Raw genomic sequence first — 21,251 nt, 5'->3', positions numbered from 1 at the left:
GCCAGAGACAGGCCACAGGCAGCAACAGGAAGAGCACAGGGAGGCTCCCCGAGCCTGGCGTCCCGAGGTGCCTGACCAGAGCCAGCCTGGGCAACCCCAGCTCGCACAGTCACGGGCCCCACCCACAGGCCTGGGCTGGGGGAGGAGCCTCTGTCACCCACAGGGATGCTTTGGGGAGTATGTGGAGGGGTTCCTGGCTGGGCTGGTCCCTGGGGAGCTGGGGTGCAGCCCTGGCACCTGGATCCCTCTCGCAGAGGCCACAGTGACTCCAGTCCTGTGGGTGGCAAAGGCGCTGGTGAGTGACCGCAGCCTGCTCCCCCCGGGGCTGTGCTGCCTCTGTGCGCAGGGGTGCAGAAGTACATGCTGGGGATGGTGGCAGATGTAAAGCCCTCGGCTCCCTAAGGATCAGGACAGAAATACCCAATTTGGCAAAAGACACAGGGAGAGGAAAAAGCATCCTGGGGAACTGCCGGAACATGGGCTTGGGCGGGAGGCGGCCTGGGCTGAGCCTTTGTTCTCAGGTTTACTATCAGTTAGGACTTTGGGGTTTTGTTGTTATTTTATAAAAGATTTTATTTATTTATTTGAGAGAGAGTGAGCAAGTGTGGGGAGGGGGTCGGGGGAGAGGGAGAGGGAGAAGCAGGCCTATGCGGGACTCGATCCCAGGACCCTGGGATCATGACCTGGGCCGAAGGCAGATGCTTAACCACTGAGCCACCCCGGTGTCCTCACCTATGGTGAGAGATTTGATCTGTCCCAGCCTTGCTTTGCTCACTTGCACCCAAGGGACTTCAGGTCTACCTCAAGGGTGTCCCGTGCTCTGCCCAGAGCGGGGACTCGGCATGAGCATCCCTGGGTGAGCTGTACAGCTGCTCCCCCCACCTCACCGTCAGCCCGCCGCCTGTGGAGGTGGCCACGTCTGTCTGCCTGTTCACTGCTGTATTCGAAGCGCCTAGAACAGGGCCTTCTACACGGTAGCCCTTGATAAATACAGGCAGGAGGGAGGGAAGAGACGTTCTCAACGGCGCTTCCCTGGGCCTTGCTGGCCTGGCCGCTGCCCACCCTGTGGCTCCCCTGCACCAGGCTCCCTCCTTGAGCGCCCAGCCTGGCCACACCCTTGTCCAGGCCTTATCTGTCCTGCCAATCACAGCTCAAATGTCACTTCCTCAGGAAAGTCCTTCAAGTGCCCATTGTTCACACTCACAGAAATACTGTCAGAGAGGCCCAGCCCGCACCGGTGTGAGGAGGACCTCCGTTCCCCAAAAGACCCCAGATTCTGCACACAGAGGGACGGCGCTGGTCTGGACCAGCCCTGCAGCCCCGTACCCAGGCCAGGCCTGCCCCGGACACGCTCCGCCCAGCAAGTGAACTGCTGGGGGCCCGCTGCACCTACCGCTCAGCACGTCTGGGCTGATGTAGGCGGGGCTCCCCCTCTGGTCCTTCAGAAGGTCCCCCTCGCTCACGAGATGCTTCCCGAGGCAGAAGTTGGTGATGGTTATCCGATGCGTCCTGGGGGGGGGGGTGGGGAGAGAATGAACAAACCGCGCGTCTGCACCCGCGGGTGCCCAGCTGCCCCCCATCTTGCCCAGGGAGCAAAGGGATCACCCCCACTTCCCTTTCTGCTCCCCGGCTCCCGTTGCCTGCCCCGTGGCTGATGCCGGCCACCCTCGGCTGCCACCACCCTTGGTTGCTGCCTGCTGAGCTGTCCCCTCAGCACCTGGGGTCGGAGGAACCTCAGTCACTCAAGAGGGGCTCCCGGAACCTGCCGTCCTGGCTGAGCCTCGGGGCCACGGCTTAGAACGCAGAACAACGTGCAGAGATTTCCCAAAACCACCTCGCAGAACACCTATGTTTGGAATGACCAGAGACCTAGCTCGGCCCCTCCCTGACCTACAAGGAAAGTCAGCCCAGCAGGGCTCCAGGGCCCACACGTGGGAGTCGCTTTTGTCCCCCTCGGCCGATGGCTTTGGCCATCACCCTCGTTGCTGGTAGGCAGCGCCCTGGACTAGAAACGAACGCTTAGGGCACCTAGCGGGTGCGGACCCTGCCCTCCGTGTCTGATGCAGGCTGTCCGCATTCGAGGGCGGCTTTCTGACGGCCCTGTTTTCACAGTGATGGGTTCAGGGACAGAGAAATGGAGGGACTCGCTCAGGGCCCCACAGCCAGTGAGCAGGATCTAGGCTCGGTCAGTGCCCAGCCCCTGAAGGTCCCTTCGGCTCCAGCGAGGCCAACTCCACCCTGCGCTTCAGACTCTCCTGGCCCAGGAGGCCGGAGACTCCCCCATCTGAGAGTCACAGTGCACGTGGCTTAGGGATCCGATCCTTTCATGCAGCTCACAACGTGCACAAGAGGAAGCAGCCCAGGGTGGATGCCTTACTCCACACCGGACGGGGTGGGCGGCAGGGGGCAAGGCCCCCTGGGGAGGGCGGGGGCCACCCACCAGGCTGTGTGTCATGTCGGCTGGTGTCAGCTGGCCAGGCAGAGAAGCAGGAGGATGGCGGGAAGGCAGCCCCGCGAAGAGCCTCCCACCGCCTCCCCCGGCTGAGGCGCAGGGTGAAGAGGGGGTCGGCTCGGCGGCGTGGGCTGCGGGGCCAAGCGTGGAATTCCCCAGGAGCCGTGACCAACGGGCTCCGCGAGCCCGTCAGCTATGTCGGGGAATTCTGCTGGCAGAGGGCTTGGTGCGAAACAAAGGTTAGTCTGTCCTGTGCACTCCGAACGGAAACTCGACTGGCTCTGCACACAGGCCTGCCCTGTCAGATGCCAGTCTGCCCGGTGGCCCCAGGGCAGCGGGGGCCTGAGCGGGCAGGCAAGGGGCCTGGCCGAGGACAGCATGGCGAGAAGCCACGCTCCGGCTCCGAGCCGCCCGGATCACCACCCTGAGTGTGGGACTGCGCATCTGCAAGGCCCCACCGGGTGGAGGCACGGCACCCTCGGCGCCCTCCCCATCTCCCCGCCTCGGACGGCTGCCACAGCTGGCAGGGTGTCCCGCGGCACTTCCCGGGGCGCAGGACGCTGGCAGGGGACGGTCACGGCGGGGTCCCGTGGGCTGGGGACTTGGATCCAGCCCACGGGATCCAAGTTCCAGACCCAGCTTGGCCATCCCTTGGCCTGTGACCGCGGGCACCTTTTTAAATCTCTTAATAAACCTGTTTCCCCATCTGTCAGACAGAGAATATCAGCACTCAACTCCTGGGACTGTGTGAGGACGTGACAGGAAGATGACCCCAGGGAAGGCAGGGCCGTGTCCTGGCGACTGGAGACTGATGGCTAACCCCACACCAGGGGGCGGGGAGTGGGAGTCCCCAGGAAACCCCATTGAGGGTGGTGGCCACAGGCCCCAGAGCATGCAGCGTGGGCTCTGCTTCCCTCCCGTCAGCTGTACTGCCGGCCTTGTGGTCCAGGGCACTGTGTGTGGCCAGGCGGTGGGGCCTGGGTGGTGGGGCCTGGATGGTGGGGCTTGGGCGGCAGGGCCTGGGCGGCAGGGCCTGGGTGGCGGGGCCAGGGCAGTGGGGCCTGGGTGGCGGGGCCGGGGGAGCAGGGCTGGGGCAGTAGGGCCTGGGCAGTAGGGTCTGGGCGGCAGGGCCTAGGCAGTGGGGCCTGGACAGTGGGGCCTGGACGGCGGGGCCGGGGGAGCGGGACTGGGGCAGTAGGGCCTGGGTGGCGGGGCCGGGGCAGTGGGGCCTGGGTGGCAGGGCCTGGGCACCGGGGCCAAGGACCCTGGATGCTGTCCCACAGGAAACCCACACGGTCAGCTCCAAGACCTCCCAAAGCTTGGCTCCACTCCCCTGCCCAGCCACTACCCCCCAAGTCGGTGGTGGCGCCCAGAGCCCCGGGAGCCCCAGACCCCCCGGGCTGGTCCTGGCGGCAGGGGGCAAGGGCAGCGGGGGTGAAGGGAGGTGGCTCTGTGTCAGCACGATCCGCTCCGCATGAGTCACTGGTTAGTTATGGCCCTTTGGGCGACCAGCATTTTTCTCCTTTTCTAGGAACTTGGTATGCAACTTGCTTACCCAAAAAGAAAGAAGGAAGGAGAAAGAACCCACAGGAGACCTCACATAACCCCAACAGGGTATTTCACATTTTAACCCTTGCCATTTCTCCCCAGCAGGGCGAACTCCAGAAGAGCGGCCTTGCAGACACACCTCCGTGTGTCCTCCCGGGCCGCTCCGTTCCCCAAGGGGCAGAGGCAGCCCTGCAGCTGGACTCGGGCCGGCCCGGTGGGCAGGTGGGGGCTGGAGTGCCGCCAGGCAGGCCTCCACCTCTGCAGGGGTGCAAGCGCGGAGGGAGGGGGTGTGACGCGGCGTGACGTGGGCAGCGGGGCCTGTGCCCCCACCTAGAGCACCTGGGAGTCATGCGAAAGGAGTCAGAACCTCCGTCTATCCCAAGACCCAAGAGAGGGGATCATCCAATGAGAGGCCATGCAGCGAGACACGGGGGTTGAGTGGGGTTCTGGTGTTCCTCAATCCGAGAAACACCTCCGTGGGCACACCCGCAGACACACGGAAATGCACAGGCAGACCCCGGAGCTGCGGGAGAGACACTGTCGTTATTTAAGAGCCGTCTGACTTCCCGACTCTACTACCAGAGCAGGGTGGCCTGCAGGAGTGAGGGGAGCAGCCCCGCCACGGGCACCCGGAGGCCTGGGGTCCTTCTGGGGTCAGCGGCGCACAGGTGCGCTCCCACAGCCACCGTCAGGCTGCTCCGCGCGGAAGGCTGGAGAGGACCTGGGCTCCGCAGCCAGATGAGCTGAGGTGGTCCAAAAATAGGCCCTGCCGACCAGAGCAGGATGGTCCCGGGCCAACGTCCCACAGGAGGCCAGGGAAGACGGCAGGCTCTCAGAGCAGGCAGGGGCACAGAGCTGTAGCTCGGAGCTGCAGCCGAGGCCCTCTGCACCCCTGGGTGCACCCCTGGGGCCCTCACCTGCCACCCAACCCCCACAGGCCTCGTCTCCCAGGAAGCGGGCCACGGGCCTAGCAGCACGGGGCGCACGTGGGTGGGCCCAGCCTCGGGGGCGGTTCCACATCTCAGGCCACTGTCTGCAGGGAGGCTTAATCGCCTCCACTGCCCCGAGAAGACGCAATCTCGGGGAAGCCCTGGCTTCTGCAGCAGTCCCTCAATATGCTGCAGCCCCTCGATACGCAGCAGCCCCTCGATTCGCAGCAGCCCCTCAATACGCGGCAGCCCCTCAATACGCGGAGGAGCCAGCCAACCAGCACACGCTCTAGTCAATTCCCCCAGCCTCCAGGGAAATGAGGGTGCTGGGCTCTGAGCCGGGTCTAACCCCAACTCCTGCTCCTGCCCGGCCTCCCCAGCTCCCTCCCTTGGCCTCAAGGGTTGACAGCCCTGAACTCTGGCTTCCTTCCCTCCTCCCCGTGGAGCAGGACAGGGTCAGGTTTTCAGGGCTTCACTTTCTCCAGCTGGCAAATCTTGACTCACCCTTCAGGGAACTGACTCAGACGGCCAGTCTCTGCCCTCACCCGCGGGCCCCCAGCCAGGGCTTTCTGGTCGGCACCCTGTCGCACAGGGGCTCTGGGAGACTGTGTCCACGGCACGGGTGCCAGGTGGTGTTGGCAGGAGGGCGGGGATGGGCTGAGCTGCTGGGTGGGGTGGCACCCTCCCCCTGGCATCTCAGGCTGGCCCCCCACACCCTCCCCAGGGCCTAGCTCCCTGCAGCTGCTTCTCCTCCCAGGCCCCTCTTGAGCTGGTGCCACATCATGGAGCAAGTCACTACCATGCCACTTCTACCGTGAGATGGGGGCCTGCCCTCCGCGAGGCCTCGGAGCCACTTCTACACCTGGAGGCGAGGGGCTGGCAAGGGTGAGAGGGCCAGGGACGGGGGTTGGTGGCGAGCCCGTCCCAGCTCTGTATCCTAGGGTCGTGGGGGTGCCTGCTGGCTGTCCTGGGCCCTCTCCCCTGAGGGGGGTGACCTGACTGTCCGAGGGTGCTAGGGTGAGCCGCCCAGAGCCCCTCCAAGATCGATGCACTGTCTCCCTCGTGTCACACTAATGGCTTCTGACCCCTCGTAGCTGCACCCTTTTCCAGGAAGCCCCCTTAGCCACAGGAAGCTGCCCTGGCCAAGACTACCCCACCCTGGCCCGGGCACAGCCTGCAGTCTGAGGCTGGTTGCAGTGGGGGGCCAGGGCCATGCACCCCGTTTGCCTCAATCTGGGACATGTGAAGGGCCCTCTGGCTCTCAGGTTTCCAGACCGAGGCCCCACTGTGGCTGCCCCACAGCCGCACTTCTCCCTTGGCCCGATCCCACCCTTCTCCCTGACAGCATTTCCTGGTCAACCTTTTCTTTCTTTTTTTCTTTTTTTAAAGATTTTATGTATTTATTTATGAGAGACAGAGAGAGAGAGAGAGGCAGAGACACAGGCAGAGGGAGAAGGAGGCTCCATGCAGGGAGCCAGTCGTGGGACTTGATCCCAGGACCCTGGGGTCACGCCCTGAGCCCAAGGCAGACGCTCAACCACGGAGCCACCCAGGTGCCCGCCTTGGTCAACCTTCTGCACACACACCTCAGAGTCTGGTTCCTGGAACCCGACCTCTGACGAGGCCTCATTTTGCTCACCCATCATTCCTTCACTCACTGAGCCCCCACCAGACACATCAAATGAGTGGCCCAAGGAGGGTCTCTGGAATCCTTCCCAGAGCTCCCTTTCTGCGGCCTGCGACCTTTAGGAATCCCCTTCTCCTTCTTCTTTTTCTAAGTAGGCTCCTCACCCAGCATGGCACCCGACGTGGAGCATGAACTCATGGCCCTGAGATCACACGCAAGCCGAGCTCAAGAGTCAGACACTCAACTGACAGAGCCACTCAGAAGGCCCTAAGATGCCCCTTGTAAGCAAGCACCTTATTCCCATGCGGCAAAGGGCAGAGGCAGGCATCCCATCCCCCACCCCTGGGATTTCCGGGGGACCTGGGGGCGCTGGGTAGTTGTGGCAGGTAGCCTGTGCCAGCTCCGAGGTTACATCGTTGAAAAGACTCTTACCTTTTATTGAGCACCATGTTCCCAAGCTTCAGGTCCCTGTGCACGATGTTTTTCTGGAAGAGCAACAGGCACATGGTTCGGACCGGGGACGACAGAGCCCGGGTGGGGCCCAACCTGTCACACGTGGGCTCTCCGGGTGTTTGGGAAGGCAGGGAAGACTCTGTCTCGTCGGCTCAGGCCTGGACTGCTCAGCCACCCGAGGCCTCCCCAACCACGGCTAGGGATGGGGCAATAGGTGAGCCCAGGCGGTCTCCGCCCCTCCCGGGGTGGCTTCCCCAGCTTTCTCCCCTCAGGGCAGCAGCTGGTGGGGAAAACCAGTCCTTACTCCGCCTCCAGCAAACATCCTGACAAAGCCACTAGCATCTGCCTGGATCTGTCAGAGAGGAACCGTCACAGCTCTGGTGCTCGAAGAGTACAGGTTCTGCCCAAGGAGTTGCGTGCCCAGAAGAGGCCCTGGCTCTCCTCCCCTGTACCTCGGGGTGCCTGACACCCCAACCCTAGGAGGAGCTCAGAGACAGGCGGGGGCTGCCCCAAGGCCTCACCGTCATCCCCTCTGCTGGGAGGCTACGGGGCAGCCTCTAGACAGCCGGGCAGCTGCCTCCTGGGTCCTGCTGGGCCGCCCGGGCAGCCCTGTGCCTCTGTGGGTGCTCAGGTCACCCAGCCACTTTCCTGCAGGCTGCTGTGGCTGTGCAGCACACCAGGGGAGGTTGCGGGGCCGGAGCTGCTTGCACTGAGCAGCAGCACGAGGGTGGCCTTCCACGGCTGCAGGGCCTGGAGGCCCCTCCGTCACCGGGAGCCGGGATAGCCCAGCCAGCGGCGGAGGAAGTGCAGAAGGGCAGACGTCACCTGGTGCAGGGCCTCCACGACGCGCACCACGTCGTAAAAGATGACCACGGTCTCCCGCTCACTGAGCCGCTTCTCCTTGATGACGTAGTGCTGTAGGTTGATCAGGTCGGCAGTCTTGTCGCTGAAGTCGTGGGCACAGAGGCAGTCGAGGACAAGGCAGATGCGCTTCTTCATCTTCTTAACCATCCGGCTGGATTCCGTGTCCTCAACGATTTCACAGGTGCGGTCCTGCGAGGCAGGGGCAGACCAAGGCTTGGCTGGGGCCAGCGGCGCTGGGGGCTCGGGACGCCCCCCCCACCCAGAGTTGGAGGCCTGGGGCCTGGACCTGGGGTCCACTGCGGAACACCCGGCTTCCTCCGTGCCAGGGCCCAGCCCAGCCGAGGCCTCAGATTAAACGCCTCGTGATCTGGTCCTGATGCACGGGGTTTGGATCGGGGCTGAGCATGAAATGCCAAAGGGACGCCTGAGCCCAGGGTGCGGGTGGCAAGCCCAGGGCTTCCAGTCGTGACCCAGGTCCCGAGATAATAGAAGTCAGGTGTCCCATGGGCCCAAGACAAGTGCTTTCACACAGACGCAGGACCCCTGGGCAGCCGCGAACCGTGGGTCTGTTGGGGTTCAGGCTCCGGCTTGTTCCAGCTGTGGGACAGGGGGCAGTTCACCTCACTTCTCTAAGTCTTTGGTCCCTCGTCCGTCAAAGGGAGCTAGCACCCTCCCTCACAGGCTGTGCAGAGCAGACAGCAACCCGTGCCTGTGCTCAGGATGTGGGTCCTGCCACCAGCATGTGTTGGGCCCATTTTCCTTGCCAAAAAGATATTTCTTTTTCTTTTCTTTCTTTCATTCTTTTTTTTTTCTTTCTTTCTTTTTTTTTTAAGATTTTATTTATTTATTCATGAGAGACACAGAGAGAGAGAGGCAGAGACACAGGCAGAGGGAGGAATAGGCTCAATGCAGGGAGCCTGATGTGGGACTTGATCCCCGGGACTCCAGGATCACGCCCTGGGCCGAAGGCAGGCACTAAACCACTGAGCCACCCAGGGATCCCCATCTTTTTTTTTTTTTTTTAAGATTTTTAAGAAAGTAATCTCTACACCAAATGTAGGGCCTAAACCTACAACCCCTACTGATGAGCCAGCTCAGGGAGACGCTCAGTGTCATCCCCAGCAGACCGATGCTTGGCTCTGGGGGACTGCGGGGGGCTCTAATCACCCACGTTCTGTTATCCAAGATGATACGGGGGGCGGGGGGCAAGCTCTGGCAGGCATCAGAGATGATGCACTGTGGACTCCCCATCACCCTTGGTGTGGTTTCACGTGGAAGGGAAACACTGATTCTCAGAGTTGCCTCTAATCGCACACCTAACAATAAAGCCCTCGGTAGGGCGTGTGGGGTCGGGGTGGGTTGGGTTGCATTTTGCCTCGATTTTACCCAAGAACTCAAGCTGATGGGCAAGTAAGTGCAATGAGCACGTAGGGACAGCTCGGGCCGCGCACAGGCATGCTCACCCTCCCGAGCCCCCTGCGAGCGAGCAAGGCAGGCATCCGTCACTGCCTCCATTCTACGGATGAGGAACCTAGGGACTGGACGTGACTTGCCCCAGGTCACACAGCCTGAATCTGGGGCCGCCGGCGCTGAACCTCTGTGCCTCCTGAGTGCGGGTCCATCTGGCGAGAGTGGCCCTGGCCAGCGAGTCTAGCTGGGGGCCCCGCGGAAGCTCTGCTGGGGGCCTGAGCGGGAGGCCTCCCGGGCGCCCTGATGCGGGCCTTCCTCATTTCTGGAGACACCAAGTCGGTTCAGCCCCGAGGAGGGCTCTTCGGGCTGGGAGTTATTCACTAGTGCCTTCTCTATGGGACCTGGGAATCCGGGCACACTGGGCAGGAGGCTCGGGGATACTTCTCAACAGCTGGTATACCTGGGCAGGCCGGAGGATGGCTGGCACCCAAACCAGGGATCCACGGGTGGCCCTCAGGGCACGTCCCTCCTCGTCGCCCCTCCCACCCTGGCCTGGCCCACTCCTGACACGGCAGGAAAGGGCCCGGGATTGACATAACGTCATGCTTTCCCCCTTTCTGAGGAAAGTGACCCTGCCAAGAAAGGGGCACTCCCAGCAGGCTGCGAGTGCTACCGCAGGAGAGGCCAGGCCTGACCTCCAGCCCCCCACCCAGGAGGTCCTGGTGCACCCGGCGTGCCGGGCGGGCTGCTGGAGGGACCCACCCCCCGGGGATGGCCCCTCTGCCACTCACCTGGAAGAGCCCGTGGTGGTGAACCACGCCGTCCTGCGTGTGGAGGAGGGAGAGCAGAGAGTACTCGGTGTGTAACAGCATCTTGCCTTGCCTCTCCTCCTGGCTCTCTATTCCTTGGTCCCCCCTCTCCTCAAGGGTGAGGATCTTTAGGGAGGCACACACGCAAAAAGGCCAAAAATCCAAAAAAAAAAAAAAAAATCCTGACTTTACAAAGCTGACTAGAACAGGATGAGCCGGGGCGGCGGGGGTGGGGTGGGGGGGGTGCTCAGGTCTGGTACATGACACCTGCACGCACACTCGCACGGGCACGCACAATGTGCAGGGCTTTTCTCAACGTGACAGCAGTGTGACTCTCGCTCATCGAGCTCTCGAAATCAGGCGTGTTCGCAGCGAGACTGCGTGAGCCCGAGTGAGCACTTCCCGGGAAGAAATGCTGCTACTTTGGTTTGCAGGTGGTGTGGGTGTGAAGCTGGGGAGGGGAGAGCAGCCAGCGGCCACCCAGGGCGCCTCACTCACCTTCAGCTGATAGAAGTCATCCGTGCCGTCCTTCCTCGCCAAACACTGCACGATGCTGGGCACCGGGGAGTTGCCCAGGCGAGGGCCTATGGCACACAGAGCTGGGCTCACTTCTACCCCCCCGCGTCTCGTGGACCACGTGGTCTTTCTGCACCCCCCACAGCAGCTCACGGCCACCAAGCTGCCCCCGCCCCCAGGTCTCCCGGGAGATCCCCACGGTCTCCCCTCCAAACATGGAGGAGTGTGTGCGACCCCCCGAGGTCCACCTGGCTTCTACGGGCACGTTTCTCAAACATGGGGGTCTCCGACAGGGGTGTGCACCAGCACCTGAGGAGCACGTGTTCACAGAAGGGGGCCCAGCGGCCACCTGGAGCCTGAGTCGGCACCTCCAGGGCGGGGCGGGGGGGGGGTGGGGGCGCTACAGCTTTGGTGAGACCCCTCGCAGCGTGGGGTGGCCGCCGGGCCCCCCTTGGACAGGCCGGGGAGCTTCTGTACTTCGGAGATGTCCATGCTCCTTTTCCCTTGCCAGCGTCCCACCCAGGGCTCAGAGCAGAAGTCACGTGAGGTCACTGTGTCACTTCACCGTGCGTCACTGCTCTTAACATACAGCCAAGGGCCGGTAGGACTTGGTTCCTGCCCACCTCCCTGGTTACGTGTCGTGTCCCCCCCCCCCCCCCCCCCCCCGCCCCGTGGCCATGCTCCAGCCACACAGGGCACCTGCGTACTAACTTGGGAAGCGCTTTCCTGCCTCTGGGCCTTCGCCTTTGCACTTCCTTCTGTGTGGAATGCTTTTCCCCTGCATTCCCCACGGCTGGCTGCTCTGCAGCTGTCAGCCCAAACCTCCGTCCTCGGACAGGCCTTCCTGGTCTCACATGGTCTTGTTTACCTCCTTCAAGGCCCTTACGGCCCTGTTGGTGACCGTGTGCATTGTTTACCCTGTTCCTTTCCCCCAATAGCCTCTTAAGTTCTCTGCGGGCAGTTCTGGTCTGTCTCGTCCACGGCTGCGCCCCTAGCGAACAGCCTAGGCCCGGCGCATGGCCGATGCCACCCTGTGTCCCTGAGTCTGAGACGCCGCCTCAGGGCGAAATTCACACTGGGTCTCCGGCTGATGGAAGGGTCAGGGTCCTCAGAGCCCACTTCACCCCTGCACCCTGAGCATAGCAACCCTGGTTCGTGGGGCCTCCAAGGCCTACGGCTCTTGTGGACCACAGGGCACACCCAACTCCACAGGACTTCTGTGCCTTATATAAGAAGTCTGGAGGGCCGCACCAGACGCCGGGTGGAATGAACTGTGCCCTCCAAGGATGGCCAGAGGAGTGCCTTGGATGATGGGCCGTGGGTTCTGATGCAGCTCGTGTGCCTCCCCTGTGCGCCATGGGGGGCGGGTGCAAACGGGGTGCTCTGGGGGAAGAAACAGCCTAGCTCTCGGCTGGAGCTGGTCGGGACTGGGGAGGCTACAGCAACAACGGCAACTCGGGCGCAGCAGGACCTTGAGGCTCCAGGTCCCCCACGGGCACAGCGGGACCACACTCAGAGCAGCAGGGCTCGGGCCGCCCCACGCTGGGGGCTGTGGCACTCCCCCTGCACCTGCCCCCCGCGCCCCAGCCCCCCGAGGCTTACCCAGGATGAACGGTCCAGCTCTCTTTGCATTATTTCCGGAAATGCCACCTCCTAGAGCCTTGGCCCTGGCCGACGTTTCCCCAGCTCCTCTGTCCGATGCTCTCCGCTTCATTCTCAGCTCTAGACAAGAAGAGGAGGCCTCCTCACTAAGCAAGGCAGCGAGTTTCCCCACGCGAACCCAGCCTGCGAGCCTCTGACTTGGGGATGCGTCACACAGCTGCGGCTGCTGTTCTCCGCCTGCCCCCCTCCCAGAGGAGCATCAAAGGTTCCCAGTGACAAAGAGCCACAGCTCCTTTCCTGGCATTAATCAGGGGCTCGGGGTGGGGGGGGCATCCTTCCAGGCAGCATATACTGGCTACCGAGGTGGGCAGCCAGCCTGCGTTAATGGGGCCAGTCAAAGGCAGAGGGGACGACGCTGGCTTTGTGCAGAAGCAAACTGGGGTCCCCAACGGACCACCCCAGAGACAGAGGAGACATGGCCCGGAAGCTGTTCCCAACACGAGGCCTTCCCCCGAAGTACCTGCAGCTGCGTGGCCTGAAGTAGTGAATCCTGGGCCCTGTATGCCCCCACTGATCCCTGGGGCGCTGCGGGGAGGGGGCCGGGGACTTGCCTGCCCCCCGAGTGGGAGCGGATGGCTGCCTGAGGGTCTTCTCCCTCAAACTCCCCTAATGAACACCCATAAAGTGTCAGTGGGGTGGCGGATTTACTTTCTCTTCCCTTTCTCCTATTTTCAACTTTTTCTTTAATTACTTTGAAAGAAGACACATTGTACATTTAAGAGCCGGTGAAAGGATGCTGATGGAGGTCACTGAGTGCCTGGGTCTCCCCGGAAATCCCTGTCCCCTCCAGGGTTAAGATAAAAGATGGACACAGAAGCCAGATTCTAGAACATAACCTCTGGATGTGGAGTAAATACGACAAGAGAGTTGCTCCTTTCAGCTGCCTACAATTCAGGGCTCGCGGAGGCTGTGTCCTGGATGTGGGGCAGGGACACGGAGGGACACAGAGGAGTTCCACACAGGGAAGGCAGAGGGCCACGGGGCTGCCAGGGGAAGGCCAGCTGCCCAGCCCTGAGGAGGGCCCTTGGGCTTCAGGCAGCTCAGGGAAAACTTCCCCGCGGAGGGGATGGTGGTGTGGGCCGGGGGAGGGGCAGGCCACTCCAGGCAGGAGGACCTGCTGAGCGAACCCGTCACAGGGAAGCAAAGGCACGTCACAGGGAAGCAAAGGCACGTAAGCAACAATCTCCAAGGACTTTGTGTTGCTGGTGGGAACAGCACGAAGCAGGGAGGGGTGGCAAGACGTGACCCAGAGGGAGGGACAAGGGTGGGATCTAGGGGACCTGATGGCCAAGTTAGGAGTGTAGCTTGGGGATACTGAACCATAAACTTCTATAATTCTTTTTCTTTGTACAGAAGTAACTAGCATTCCCTGCAGTAACATTAGAAAATGCAGATAAGCAAAAATAAGAACACAAGGTACCCATAATCTCAGCATCCAGATGTAGTCACTGTTAACATTCGGGCAGGCTTTCCTGTATGTTTACGTGTGCACGCTTCTAGTGTTCATTATTACAAACATTTGGACCACACTGTGATACCATTTTGTAAGCTTCCTTTTCTCCCACCTAAAATACATGATGAGGGTGAATTTTACGGTAGGGGAAATATATCTCAGTAAGGCTGTAAAAAAAAAAATCATTAACAACCCATCCCTACATAACAGTATCCTGCAACATCACCTGAAATACCTACGCAGTCTCCCTGGTAAGAACAGATCATGATTTAATGGTCCACACACCTATCAGGGACACCGGGATTTTTTCTTTTTTTCATCCATCCATCCATTCTTTTTTTTTTTTTTAAGTAGGTTCCATGCCCAGTGTGGGGCCCAATATGGGGCTTGAACTCACGGCCCTGAGATCAAGGCCTGAGCTGAGATCAAGAGTTGGATGTTTAACTGACTGAGCCCCCAGGCACCCCTTTTCTATTCTTTATTAACTGTTACTCACAGACATCTTGACATACTTGTCTCTCTTCCTCAGGACAGATTCCAAGAAGGGAACCACCAGGTCAAACAGAACCCACACTTCCAAAGGTATCTGACATACACTGTGAAGCTGCGCTCAGAGAAGCTGTGCCCATTTATAACCCCTCTTCCTCATTTCTAGAAACTGCCAATTGATGGGTAATAAAAAGAATTATTGTGGTTTAAATACTCAATTCCTTCACTATTCATGATGCTGAACTTGTTTCACAGACTTACTGGTTGTATATATTATTTCTCTATGAATTTCCAGTTTATTTATTATTTAAAAAAGATTTTATATATTCATGACACAGAGAGAGGCAGAGACACAGGCAGAGGGAGAAGCAGGCTCCATGCAGGGAGCCCGACGTGGGACTCGATCCCGGATCTCCAGGAAAACGCCCTGGGCTGCAGGCAGCGCCAAACCACTGCGCCACCGGGGCTGCCCTCTTTTTCCATTTCTTTACTGCTTTGTATTAGGTCTCACTGATTTTTAGGAACTCTTTACATACTAAAGTTACATAGATAACATAGGATGAAGATTTTCTTAATGTTTTAATATTTTGCTAATTTATTATTATTATTAAATATATTATTATTATTTGGGGGGGGATGGAGGGGCATAGGGAGAGAGAGAGAATTTTAAGCAGGTTCCACACCCAGGATGGAGCCTAACACAGGGCTCCATACAACCCTGAGATCATGACCTGAGCCAGAATCAAGAGTTGGATGCTGAGCAGCCCGGGTGGCTCAGTGGTTTAGTGCTGCCTTCAGCCCAGGGCCTGAGCCTGGAGACCTGGGATCGAGTCCCACATCAGGATCCCTGCATGGACCCTGCTTCTCCCTCTGCCTGTGTCTCTGCCTCTCTCTCTCTCTGTGTCTCTCATGAATAAATGAATAAAATCTTTAAAAAAATAAAATAAAAAAATTAAGAGTTGGATGCTCAACCGACTGAGCCACTGAGATATCCCCCTAATTTTTATTTTTATTTATTTTTTAAAAAATTTTTATTTATTTATTTATGATAGTCACACAGAGAGAGAGAGAGGCAGAGACATAGGCAGAGGGAGAAGCAGGCTCCATGCACCGGGAGCCTGACGTGGGATTCGATCCCGGATCTCCAGGATCGTGCCCTGGGCCAAAGGCAGGAGCCAAACCGCTGCGCCACCCAGGGATCCCTCCCCCTAATTTTTAAAAAAAATTATTTTTAAAAATAATGTCTACCCCCAAAGTGAGGCTTGAACCCATGACCCCGAGATCAAGAGTCACATGCTCTACTGACTGAGCCAGCCAGACACCCCAACATTTTGCTAATTAAAAAAAGGCTTAAGTGTTTACGTCGTCAAATAGTTCTCTTTTCCTTTAGTTTTGCTGTTATTCCTGGAAGGTCTCCCCTTCCTACTCTGAGACAGGTGCATATTCGCTAGTTAGCTGAAGTCCCCACGGGCTGCCATCCTGGTGCTCATCCTCAGGCCAGGAGATGGGCTCCGGCGGTGACACGGCAAGCAGGAGAGCCGGCCTGGCACATCTCCGTCCCATCTCCCAGGCTCGCCTCTTGTCGAGACCCCATGCGTTCTCAGAGTCGTGGCCCCAAGTTCACCTGAGAGTAACGAGGACCTAGTCCCTCAGTCGGCGTGACAGGCCCCATGACTTCTGCCAAAGGGGCTTACGGCGGAAGCAGTTCAAAGTCATTCACATAAAAGCAGGGAAGAATGAAACTGCTTCTAGACAAATCTTAAGAAGCTGGGCAGCAATGTGTCCGGAACAGCGTTCCCTCCCTTTGCCTGCTTAGCTTCTACTCATCCTTCTCGATTTAAACATCCCCTCCTCAGAGCAGCCTGCCCTGATACCTCTCCCAGCGCTGGGTCCCAGTTACCCTCACTATCATGGAATTTCCACTCATAGCCCTTTCCGTGTTTTGTGACCATGTATTTGTGTGTTCACACGCTTAATGTCTTTCCCCACCACTAGACTAGAAGTCTCATGAGGAAAAAATATCATGTGTCTGAAGCCCCTGCACCCCCAGCTCCTGGCCCAGCAGGTGCTCCAGGAGCGGCTGGACGCCCCCACTCCGGATGGCGGTGTTTCTCACTGGATCGGCAGGCCTGGGCCCCTCCCGACACAGAAGCCAGTTTCTGACCCTGCTCGCCATCTTCCCTGGAGCACTACGCCCCCCTCGTGCTGGTTCCCTGGAGAGCACCACAGAGCCTCCTGCGTGTCTGTGTAGACGCTGCCTGGACGCCTCCGCACAGGCATGGTCTAGACAACAGTTTGTCGGGAGCAGCTGCAGCACAGACAATGAGTGGGCTCGGCCTGACCCCACCCACCCCACTCAGGATTCAGCTCAAGCAAATGGCTCGGGAACTGCTCCAAAATGTAGGCTGACAGAAGGATGGGAGCAGACGGGCAGGGAGAGGGAGAGATGCTGGCAGGGGAAGCGGTAGCGAGGCTGTCTCCCTTCCTGAACACGCAGGGCTGGGGGAGAAAAGGAAGCAGAATGAAGAGGCAGGCCTGGCAAGTGGAAGCTGCTACAGGCTCGCCAGAGGTGTGAGCAGAGACAAATCCCCAGGGGACAGGCCCTCCTGCCCCCCACCCCCTGCTGACGCACACGGAGGGGATGACCCACCCTCAAACCATCCTGGTGGGTCCTCTTCCAGAGACACACCTGCAAGTGGTCCTCTAGTGCTCCCACAGGGGAGGCTGCTTGGAGGGATCCCGGCCTCATGGTGAGACCTGCCAAGGAGAAGGTCTAGGCTACCCTGGTCTAGGAGGCCTTGGGGCCAGGCCCCTCCAGAGACACTGGTCCTCAGGCTGAGGTGGAGGGCCCTGGCCCAGTCTGGCTACAGGGCAGCCGTGTGCCTGGGTGTTTCCTGGGCCTCCGGCTCAGCTCTGCAGGAACTCAGCCATCCTGGCTTGGAAGTCTCTGGAGCTTTAGTCTGTCAACTACTCCGTGTGCTACCCTCCTAAGTCAGCACCAGCTCCCTTAGAACCTGCACTCAAAAAAAAAAAAAGAACCTGCACTCACCAGGAAGCTCAGTGAGGCAACAATAGGGGTGAAGGGAGGAGGCTAGAACCAGCCTGGCACCCCCCTCCTGCCCCCCCCATCTGCCAGCTGTGGGCCTCCATCCTCAAAGCTGAGGGTTCACTTGCTGGACCCGGCTGGGGAGTGAGTCGGCCTGGGTGCTGGAGGGCTGAAGCTCTGTGACAGCCACCGTGCCTGCCCAGAGGAGGGGGATGCCTACTGTACTGTCAATTTGGGGTTAAGGTCACTTCAACCCAAAGCTGCTGGGCGATAGGAGCCCAGCTTTGCCAGAAGGCAATGAAGGCTGGGCTGTTAGCAACACATAAGTTTCCAAGGCCTGTGATGCCTAATCGCAGGGGTACAGCGTGGCACGTACAGCACAGCTGGGCAGGAGAGGGCCAGGCAGGACATGGTTCAACATGGTGGACGTACATCAACCACGGAAGGAGGTGGGCAGCAAAGAGAGATGGTGCTGGGCCCCCAGCCCCACCCCGCCCAGCTCGGCCTTCCCTCCGATCCACCCCCTACAAAGCAGCTGGACCCTGGCCGGACCAAGGAGAGGCTCATAGCTGGCACCCAGGAGTATATCCTCCACAGAGGTACCCGACGCCCCGGGCAAGGACACACATGCGGAGCCAGAGCGAGCCTCCCACCTCCACAGGCACGAGGGGCCGCGATGGAACCAGCCCTCTGTGCAGAAAGTTCTGTACTCAACCCCATCTGGGCTTCCTGCTGCAACCTCCGGGGTCCTGGAGAGGTGGGTGACCCTGCACACGGAACCAGGGAAGGCAGGGGGCAAGGTCAGTCTGCGCAAGGAGCCAGCAGCAGACCCCAGCTCGGTGCGCTGCTTGCTGTGTGTGTCTGCATGCGTACGATGACAGTGGCAGCTGGTAGCCACAATGCGTCAGCAGCTTCCAATGGAGCCAAAGGACTGTGTCTACACTGCAGGGTCAGGCTGAGCCGATAGGGTCAAGATTCAAGCTGGCCCTGTCAGCAGCCCCTGCGCCCACCCCCATGTTTCCTGGCTCTGTCAAGACAAAATAAAACCAACCAACCAACCAACAAAAAGTCCCCAAGTGGTGCAGACTCTGTCTTGTGGACTTTACCTCTGGCCGGGCCTACTGAAGGCAGGGACCCTGCACCTCTGCTCAGCTCACATGCACCTGGAAGTGAGCACGGAGCTCCCCCCATCTCTGGCCTCGACATGAGGGGCCACACGAGTGTTAAGGGTCTGTGTGCCCAGACCCACACCAGACCCCAGGAGGGAGCAAAGAGTCTCGGCTGAGAGGACACTAAGGGAGCACAATGATATGGTTAGAAGAACCGGCCTCGGGCTTCTTCACAGCGCAACACAGACACAACTGTTTGTACGACACTTGGGAGTACAGGAGCAGGGGCCCCCGGCCATCCTGCGCTGGCCCTGTCACCTTCAACCTGAAGGGATCACCATCTTGATCCACATAACCCACGGAAACCTCTGAGTCAGAGCAAGCGTTCTGGAGCAAGCCAGTCCCCGGTTCCAAGGCCAGCACCGTCACTTGGTGGTGATAAGATCTCAGGCAAGTTCCTTGTTCAGCATCTACAGAATACAGAGCACAACACCTACCTTCCGAGGCTGGGCCAAGGATGAAGTAATGACCCACGCAGAGCACCTACCGGCACACGTAAGCACTTGGTAGCTCATGCTACTACCAGCTTAAACACAGCAGCTATTTCTCCTGCCCACAGGGAAGGGGACTGTTACTCACTAGGCACTAACGGGGGGGGGGGGGGGGGGGGGGGGGGGCAGACCAAAGAGGGCACCGGAACTTGCCACTGGGCTCTGGGCCTGGAGGCCAGGGGGCTCTGATGGCCAGCTTCAGCGACAAGCTCGGCTCAGTGTGGGGAGGGGAGGCGGCCCAGAGGGCTAGCCAGCCGGGCTGGGGAGGAGGGGAGGAAGGGAGGAGGGGGTGCGGGGCGGCAGGAGAGGGCAGACGCACCCAGCATCTCACGCTCTTGCTCTGCTCACAGGTCTGGGGGAAAGCAGAGGCTGGAGCACCAGCTGGCAGCTATTGACCTGGGCCACAGCGAGGGACTGCCCGGGAGCCCAAGATGAAGACCTGGTGCCTCTAGGCCGGGATGTGCACTTGACAAAATGACTGAATTGTCTAATTAAAGGATCTGTGGAACTCACCGTATCGATAGCTCAATTTTTTTTTTTTTTTTAAAAAGCACATTTGGCCTTAACCAAATGGTCCAAGTTACTATCACCAATAACAGAACTGACATCATATTACGCCGGATAGAACACTGACTTACGTTATTTGGCCCCAAGTACAGCCCGACTGTGGTCCTGAGACGAACACAAACTGAGGAACACAAAACAGGCCTGTACCCTTCAAACCAATAGTGACGGATGAAGACTGAGGAGCCAGTCCAGATTAATAGAGATCAAAGACATAAGACAAGCAAATGCCGCGTGTGATCGTGGGGTGGGGGAGGCATAAAGGATATGGCTGGGCAGCTGACAAAATCTAGATACGGACCATACGGATGTTACACTTCCTGGGTTTGAAAACTGCACTGTGGCTACGTGGGGAGCAGCTGCTTGCTCTTAGGTGACAGGTGCCGAAGGGTTTGGGGGTGAAGGGTCACGATACCTGCAATGGACTCTGAGGTCAGACGGGAGAAAGTGTAAGCTGCTGGGGAGAGCAGCTCCAAGGCCCTGGAGGAGTCACGGATTCAAAGGGACTCCTTGCGGGCGTCAGTGCACAGTGGCAGGATGGGGGGGGCTCATCCTTGTTGGGCGGAGCCAGGCCCGCAGGAACAGCAGTTGGGTCCTGAATGCCACCCCCCACCCCACAGGCGGGCTGAAGAGCATCCATGCCAATGACCAGGTCTGCCACCTGGTGGCGTCTTTCTGCAGCTCCCGTTCCAAGGGTTCTCCCTGCCCCAGGTGTGTGGGGGCGACCTCGCTCTCCCTGGTTGATGGGGAAGGATGCAGGGCCACAGGGCCACTCCGTAGAAGCCCCCAGCTCAGCTACCTTGGTAACTGGGGCCTGGACCTTGCACTTTCTCCTCTGTTCCGGGACCTGGGCCTGCAGTGGCTCTGTCTGTCTCCGCGGTGGGGGTGCCTTTCTGGTCTGCAGGGGGAAGCCCTAACCCCTCCGGGAGCCAGGCCAGACCCAGGCTACCTGTCCAGCCTCACCAAGTGACTCACACAGTTCCCGGAGTGTGCCGGGAACACGCTTGCCCTGCCCCCGCTCCTGGCTGGCTCATCCTCTTCCTCAGTCCTCACTCCAGCAGCCAGGGCACCTGCGTGTACCTCTGTCCCCTCCCGTTGTCCCTGTCCGGGAACCACTTCTTTATCTGACTTCCCCAACACCGAGGGAGCAACTCCAATTCACAGCTGCTTCCCTGCACCCTGCCCAGGGCCTGGCACACTGCTGAAGGGAAGACCGAGTGTAGAACTGTTTGTTAGGCACCCAGAATGCATTAAAGCCATACCGCTGGGTGCCTGGATGGCTCAGTAAGTGTCTGCCTTCAGCTCGGGCGCTTGGGTCATGATGTCACAGTCCTGGGAACCAGCCTGCTTCTCCCTCTCCCTCTGCGCACCCCACCCCCTCGGGTGCACAGTCTCTCTCCCCTTGTCAACTAAATAAAATCTTAAAAAAAAAAAAAAGCCATATTGGGGCAGGGGACGGAGATCACCCAAGTAGAGGCCAGGGTTGGAGTGGGGTCCAGAAGGAAGGAGGGATGGACCACCACCAGCTCATGGCAGGAGACACAGTCCGGGATCAAAGAGACAGGGGATCACAGCTATAGGTCACTGGGCTGCAAGAACGCTGGGAATCATATGTCCAGGCAAAGTCCCATGTCAGAAATGCTGGGATGCCTGGGGCAGGGAGGGTTCCAGGCTGGCTGATCGCCAGGTGTTGTGCTTAGACAGTGTCTGCTGCCAGAGAGCAGCCTCCACCGAGGAGTGACTCTCATTCACAGTGCGCCTGAGGCTTG

General features: G+C 59.7%; 1 protein-coding gene and 1 long non-coding RNA gene across 6 annotated transcripts in view; one reads left to right on the top strand and one right to left on the bottom strand.

Moving 5' to 3' along the window:
- The window catches only part of STK40 (serine/threonine kinase 40), a 39,927-nt gene that overhangs the window by 5,702 nt on the left and 12,974 nt on the right, over window positions 1-21,251 (bottom strand). For 4 of the 5 annotated variants that reach the window (XM_077844729.1, XM_077844726.1, XM_077844728.1 and 1 more), the window contains exons 2-7: window positions 12,211-12,330; window positions 10,591-10,676; window positions 10,075-10,218; window positions 7,835-8,062; window positions 6,989-7,041; window positions 1,394-1,509 (exon numbers count right to left, since the gene is read on the bottom strand). In XM_077844729.1, coding sequence (XP_077700855.1) covers window positions 1,394-1,509; window positions 6,989-7,041; window positions 7,835-8,062; window positions 10,075-10,218; window positions 10,591-10,676; window positions 12,211-12,322 — 739 coding nt within the window. In that variant the 5' untranslated portion in view covers window positions 12,323-12,330. Of the gene's footprint in view, window positions 1-1,393; window positions 1,510-6,988; window positions 7,042-7,834; window positions 8,063-10,074; window positions 10,219-10,590; window positions 10,677-12,210; window positions 12,331-13,690; window positions 13,836-21,251 lie in introns of all 5 variants that reach the window. The other variant, XM_077844727.1, reaches the window with a different exon arrangement.
- Window positions 16,792-19,430, top strand: LOC144281877 (uncharacterized). The gene is made up of 2 exons (XR_013350282.1): window positions 16,792-18,922; window positions 19,269-19,430. It is a non-coding gene; the product is annotated as an uncharacterized LOC144281877 (long non-coding RNA).

Source organism: Canis aureus, chromosome 13, assembly GCF_053574225.1.
Source record: "Canis aureus isolate CA01 chromosome 13, VMU_Caureus_v.1.0, whole genome shotgun sequence".
In the NCBI taxonomy this organism is placed as follows: domain Eukaryota; kingdom Metazoa; phylum Chordata; class Mammalia; order Carnivora; family Canidae; genus Canis; species Canis aureus.
This window is presented reverse-complemented; position numbering and strand designations above follow the sequence as displayed.